A 7,510-nucleotide genomic window follows, 5' to 3' on the forward strand; every position below is an offset into this window, starting at 1 on the left:
TATATATATATATATATATATATATATATATATATATATATATATATATATATATATATATATATATATATATATATATATATATATATATATTAATTCAAAATTATCATGGCGACTCCTACACCAGCCTCGCAGTCCCCATATATATATATATATATATATATATATATATATATATATATATATATATATATATATATATATATATATATATATATATATATATATATATATATATATATATATATATATATATATATATATATATATATATATATATATATATATATATATATATATATATATATATATATATATATATATATATATATATATATATATATATATATATATATATATATATATATATATATATATATATATATATATATATATATATATATATATATATATATATATATATATATATATATATATATATATATATATATATATATATATATATATATATATATATATATATATATATATATATATATATATATATATATATATATAAAGAGGAGGCAGTAGGCAGTTGCCGAAAAGATCATTACAATGAGATCTAAAGCACTGGATCAGAGGGTGCTGCATTAAACCCAGCTGTGACCTCACTGAACGTTTCCTTTTCTGTCTCACAATACATGGGGGCAGTCACAGCCTACCCTTGAAAGACAACTCTCTTCCTCCCCACAAAACTAAAAGCACCTGATTACACAATCACCCTTCACTCAAAAATTGAAAATGATCATGGCGGCTCCTACACCAGCCTCGGAGTCCCTATCTTGGGAGGGGACCACAAGTGTCTCCAGGTCGTACTGCTCTTCTGACAACGACCCTAAGTATCTTGACATCCCATTCAACTTTTTCTTCATTAACTTCTGCAACATTCGCGGTCTTGGATCTAATTTTAATCTGTAGAACACCACGTCTCCTCTTCTAAACCTCATCTTCCTTTCCTCACTGAAACAAAGGTGTCTGAGGCAACTGACAGTAGCCCCTTTTCTGTTCCCTCCTATTTTCTCTATCCTCATTTACGATCCAAACCTGGATGTTGCCTTTATGTGCACAATGGCTTAACCTGCTCTCGTGCCCGCGCTCTTGAATCTTCTGAGTTTTCCACCATCTGGCTACGACTACAGAGTCACTCTCATACTAAATTTATCTGTGCTGTATACTTCTCACCTAACTCCTCTGACTATAAGAAATTCTTTGACTACTTAACTTCCAAAGTGGAGGACATTCTGACTCTCTTCCCTTTTGCAGAGATCTCCATTCTTGGAGACTTCAATGTTCACCACCAGCTTTGGCTTTCCTCTCAGTTCACTGAGCATCCTGGTGAACTAGCCTTCAACTTTGCTATCCTCCACGACCTAGAGCAATTGGTGCAACATCCTACTTGTATTCCTGACCGTCTTGGAGATACGCCCAACATTCTTGACCTTTTCCTGACCTCTAATCCTTCTGCTTATGCTGTCACCCTTTCTTCTCCGTTGGGCTCCTCCAATCACAATCTCATCTCTGTATCTTGTCCTATCGCTCCAATCCCTCCTCAGGATCCCCCTAAGCGAAGGTGCCTTTGGCGTTTTGCCTCTGCTAGTTGGGGGTGACCTGAGGAGGTATTTTGCTGATTTTCCTTGGAATGACTACTGCTTCTGTGTCAGAGACCCGTCTTTGTGTGCTGAGCGCATAACAGAGGTGATAATGTCTGGCATAGAGGCGTAAATTCCTTACTCTTTTTCTCGACCTAACCTTTCAAAACCTTGGTTTAACACAGCTTGTTCTCGTGCTATACATGATAGAGAGGTGGCCCACAAAAGATACTTAAGCCTTCTATCACCAGAATCTCATGCACTTTATATTTCTGCCCGGAACCATGCCAAGTCTGTTCTCCAACTAGCCAAAAACTCCTACATTAACAGAAAGTGTCAAAACATTTCAAGATCTAACTCCCCTCGTGACTTGTGGCATCTAGCCAAAAATATCTCCAATAACTTTGCTTCTTCTTCTTTCCCTCCTCTATTTCAACCAGATGGCACCACTGCTATCACATCTATCTCTAAAGTTGAACTCTTCCCTCATACCTTTGCAAAAAACTCTACCTTGGACGATTCTGGGCTTGTTCCTCCCTCTCCTCCACCCTCTGAGTACTTCACGTTACCTATTAAAATTCTTGGCAATGATGTTTTCCATGCCCTTGCTGGCCTAAACCCTCGGAAGGCTTATGGACCTGATGGCGTCCCTCCTATTGTCCTCCGAAACTGTGCCTCCGTGCTTGCACCTTACCTAGTCAAACTCTTTCAGCTCTGTCTGTCAACATCTACCTTTCCTTCTTGCTGGAACTTTGCCTACATTCAGCCTGTTCCTTAAAAGGGTGACCATTCTAATACCTCAAACTACCGTCCTATTGCTTTAATTTCCTGCCTATCTAAAGTTTTTAAATCTATCCTCAACAGGAAGATTCTTAAACATCTATCACTTCACAACCTTTTATCTGATCGCCAGTATGGGTTCCGTCAGGGCCGCTCTACTGGTGATCTTCTGGCTTTCCTTACTGAGTCTTGGTCATCCTCTTTTAGAGATTTTGGTGAAACTTTTGCTGTTTCCTTGGACATATCAAAAACTTTTGATAAAGTCTGGCACAAAGCTTTGATTTCCAAACTACCCTCCTATGGTTTCTATCCTTCTCTCTGTAACTTCATCTCAAGTTTCCTTTCTGACCGTTCTATTGCTGCTGTGGTAGACGGTCACTGTTCTTCTCCTAAATCTATTAACAGTGGTGTTCCTCAGGGTTCTGTCCTGTCACCCACTCTCTTCTTATTATTCATTAATGGTCTTCTAAACCAAACTTCTTGTCCTATCCACTCCTTCGCTGATGATACCACCCTGCACTTTTCCACGTCTTTTCATAGACGTCCAACCCTTCAGAAGGTAAACATTTCATGCAGGGAAGCCACGGAACGCTTGACTTCTGATCTTTCTAAAATTTCTGATTGAGGCAGACCAAACTTGGTATTGTTCAATGCCTCAAAAACTCAATTCCTCCATCTATCAACTCGACACAACCTTCCAGACAACTATCCCCTCTTCTTCAATGACACTCAACTGTCCCTCTCTTCTACTCTGAACATCCTCGGTCTGTCCTTTACTTATAATCTGAACTGGAAACTTCACATCTCATCTCTAGCTAAAACAGCTTTTATGAAGTTAGGTGTTCTGAGACGTCTCCGCCAGTTTTTCTCACTCCTCCCAGCTGATAACTCTGTACAAGGGCCTAATCCGTTCATGTATGGAGTATACTTCTCATGTCTGGGGGGGTTCCACTCATACTGCTCTTCTAGACAGGGTGGAATCAAAAGCTTTTCGTCTCATTAACTCCTCTCCTGTAACTGAATGTCTTTAGCCTCTCTCTCATCGCTGCAATGTTGCATCTCTAGCTGTCTTCTACCGCTATTTTCATGCTAATTGCTCTTCTGATCTTGCTAACTGCATGCCTCCCCTCCTTCCGCAGCCTCGCTGCACAAGACTTTCTTCTTTCTCTCATCCCTATTCTGTCCACCTCTCTAACGCAAGAGTTAACCAGTATTCTCAATCATTCATCCCTTTTTCTGGTAAACTCTGGAACTCCCTGCCTGCTTCTGTATTTCCACCTTCCTATGACTTGAATTCTTTCAAGAAGGAGGTTTCAAGACACTTATCCTTCAATTTTTGACTACCGCTTTGGACCGTTTTTATGGGACTGGCATTTCAGTGGGCATTTTTTTTTTTTTATCGGATTTTTGTTGCCCTTGGCCAGTGTCCCTCCTACATAAAAAAAAAAAGAAAATGCCATTCTGTAAAAGAGCAACAGCATGAATTTCTGTTAAACTTATTTTTATTTTTATTCTTAATTCTTAATTGGATTTTACTCTTGAAAACTAACAACTATTTTACCTTCTAGTGTTCTCTTATAATGCACACAAGCAAGGTGCATAGGTCTTATCTTGGTCCCAAACTGACACAGCAAAATATGCTTTGTAAGCTTCACACATTTTTCCAGATGCTGTCACAGAGAACTTCTTTGTTTTTGTCATGATGAATTGACCATGTAAGTAGCAAAATGCATCTGGAGAATTATTGCAGCCTCTTGATGCCATTTCAGCACTTGTGATGTGTCTTCTCAGACAGCGAAAGCAGAACTGATTGGTGGTCTGCAAGCCCTTAGTTTTATATTATCAAGCAGTACTCTAGAATATTCTGTCTTTCTAGAATGTGTTCGAGAATGTTCTCAATCTTTCTAGAATATTTTGAACCTAATATTATCATTCTAGAAAATTCTTGAAGTTTCTAGAAAATTATTGATACTTCTACATATTTCTATTGTATTTTAGAAAATTCTGGAAAATTCTGGAAATGTTTACATTAAACAGAATGTTCTAAAATGTTCTAAAAACTTCTAAAGGTCTCTAGTAGGACATTCTGAAAGATTTGAGATTTCTGAAATGTAAGCAAATTCTTCTACATATGAAAAAAAAATTTCTTGCTAGCTCTGGTCAGTTCAAGAATGATCTTATTAAAATAAAAAAAAATCTTTAGAACACTTTATATTCTTTCTTTCATTGTTTTAACTTATTTCAAACTTATTTTAACTTATTTTATTTTTAAAATTTTAAACTTATTTTAAATTTATTTTAAAAGCAATTAGATAAGCAAGTGAGATTTTGCAAAGGTCTTTACCTGACATGAAAACCAATTGTAACCCATTCTATAATGAAATAAGGCAAAAATGTAAATTCATTGTTCTAACTACAAAAGCAAAGTTTTAGGATCAAAGTAACTTTTTTCCTATTTTGTTTAGATGGAAATAACTGGAAAATTCTGGTTTGAGGCTAAAGGACAAGAAAAAAAGTGAAATTTTGTATAACGTATACGTTATGTATAAGTATAACGTCAAGTTTTCTTTGTTAGCAGATGTCGATTTCCCCTTAGGCTTCGGACATTCCACTGGAGTATCCTGAGCGGCATTTCTTTCCCTTTGTACCTGTCGGTCTCGTTTGGTTGGCTGTGCACTAGTATTATATAGCCTTGGCTGTGACATCACTATTCATCAGCCAATTAGCGTATGATACATTCCTGCAGATATCTCCTACCCTATGTTATTGGACAATGGCCAGGGGCTGCCGGCGTGAACGAAGTATTTCAATCATTATCATCATATTTCGTTAATGGTCGCACACCGGTAACTATATTTGTACTCTAAACCCGATTGCTTGCCTTGTACACTTCAATTATTTCCATTGTTATCACCATAACACGCACACGGGTACTTTTATCCGTACTCTAGATCCGACTGCTTGCCTTAGTTATATAATATTATTATAATAAATACCCGTGAAAAAATATTCGACAATCTAAGGTTCGTCCTGGGTACCCGCCTAAGATAATCGGTACTCTACTGCCGGGTAGCTTCCCGGGCTCCCGCCCGTCCATACCTGCCACACCGGCGCTTAGCCCCTCGAGCAGTGAGGCCTGTCGTTGGGGTCACCTGTCACCACGGTGTATTAGTACGGTGTTACATACTGCAGCTGTAGTTGTAAAGGAAGACCAAACAAGCAGCGCCTTACACAGCAAACTCACGATACGGCGATCTGTTACTGAGGAACCAGATCTTTCATTCCTTATCCATTACTATCCACAAGCGTTTCCTCTCTTCCCTATTGATCTCTTCATGAAGCCCTCAAAATTATTATTATTATTATTATTATTATTATTATTATTATTATTATTATTATTATTATTATTATTATTATTATTATTTTAACTAGTAACGTTATTAATTATTAATGTTTTCTTTTTCTTTAAGGTTCGTGCTTTTTGGGAAACACTGCCCACAAAGCAAAACCTCATTCTCCACCCCGAGAAGGTTGTTCCCATCTCGGAAGACACCCCTAAAAGATCACCAGGAGCAAGAAGTTCAACTGCTCCCATGAGCGTGAAGAAGTACAGACTTACTGATGAACTTTGAATAAAGTGCTGCAATGAAGTTCGTCTCTGTTTAAAAGCATAATGAAAAAAAAAAAATAAATAAATAACTCGTTGCCAAAATATTGTTAAATTTGTTATGAAGTTGGCGGCCGCTGGATAAATCCAGTCCTTGAACAGTTTTTCATACTCCTTTGGCACTTATGAAACAATTATTACATGTATTCATTCATCCATTCATTCAGATACTTAAGAAAATTCTACTAAAAACAGATACATCATGACCTAGTGCATTAATTATATGAATGAAACATTAAATGGTTGCTGAATGAAGTGTAGAAAAAAACGCACAACTCTGTTCTCGTAGCTCTGTGAGCAGTGTGTCTCCACTTTCGCCAACGTAGACTTTCATGATTCACTAATAGGATAGTGGTATGGTAGTTGAGCATTAGAGTTTTCTCCAAATGTTGTATATGTATAGTGATAGCTTTTCTTCCATGTTCACACTCTTGAATGAAATGATACTGGGAGAAGAGTGTTGTGTTTATTTACTTCATTAGTTATCGGTATATACTCGTGTGAACAAATGCCAGGATCATGGCGACTCCTACACCAGCCTCGGAGTCCACATCCAGGGAGGGGACCACAAATGTCCCCAGGTCGGACTATCTTTCTGACAACGACCCTAAGTGTCTTGTCATCCACCTCAACTTTTTTTTTCTTCATTAACTTCTGCAACATTCGCGGTCTAAGATCTAATTTTCAATCTGTAGAACACCACCTCTCCTTTTCTAAACCTCATCTTCTTCTCCTCACTGAAACTCAGGTGTCTGAGGCAACTGACAGTAGCCCATTTTATGTTCCCTCCTATTTTCTCCATCCTCATTTTCGATCCAAACCTGGATGTTGCCTTTATGTGCGTAATGGCTTAAACTGCTCTCGTGCCCACGCTCTTGAATCTTCCGAGTTTTCCACCATCTGGCTACGACTACAGAGTCACTCTCAGACTAAATTTATCGGTGCTGTATACCTCTCACCTCTGACTGTAAGAAATTCTATGACTACTTAACTTCCAGAGTGGAACACATTCTGACTCTTCCATTTTGCAGAGATTTCCATTCTTGGAGACTTCAATGTTCACCACCAGCTTTGGCTTTCCTCTCCCTTCACTGAGCATCCTGGTGAACTAGCCTTCAACTTTGCTATCCTCCACGACCTAGAACAATTGATGCAACACCCTACTCGTATTCCTGACCGTCTCGGAGATACGCCCAACATTCTTGACCTTTTCCTGACCTCTAATCCTTCTGCTTATGCTGTTACACCTCTCTTCTCCGTTGGGCTCCTCTGATCACAATCTCATATCTGTATCTTGTCCTATCGCTCCAATCCCTCCTCAGGATCCCCTTAAGCGGAGGTGTCTCTGGCGTTTTGCCTTTGCTAGTTGGGGGGACCTGAGGTGGTACTTTGCTCATTTTCCTTGGAATGACTACTGCTTCCGTGTCAGAGACCCGTCTTTGTGTGCTAAGTGCATAACAGAGGTGATAGT

The 7,510-nt window shown here is 38.2% G+C and overlaps 1 protein-coding gene across 2 annotated transcripts in view; it reads left to right on the top strand.

Moving 5' to 3' along the window:
• LOC135113779 (juvenile hormone esterase-like) overlaps positions 1–6,496 on the top strand; it is a 98,039-nt gene extending 91,543 nt beyond the window's left edge. For both annotated transcript variants that reach the window (XM_064029360.1, XM_064029361.1), the window contains exon 12: positions 5,843–6,496. In XM_064029360.1, the coding sequence (XP_063885430.1) occupies positions 5,843–6,004 (162 nt within the window). In that variant the 3' untranslated portion in view covers positions 6,005–6,496. The remainder of the gene's footprint in view (positions 1–5,842) is intronic.
• The last annotated feature ends 1,014 nt before the right edge of the window (positions 6,497–7,510 follow it).

The sequence above is a fragment of the Scylla paramamosain genome, chromosome 26 (assembly GCF_035594125.1).
Source record: "Scylla paramamosain isolate STU-SP2022 chromosome 26, ASM3559412v1, whole genome shotgun sequence".
Lineage (NCBI taxonomy): Eukaryota > Metazoa > Arthropoda > Malacostraca > Decapoda > Portunidae > Scylla > Scylla paramamosain.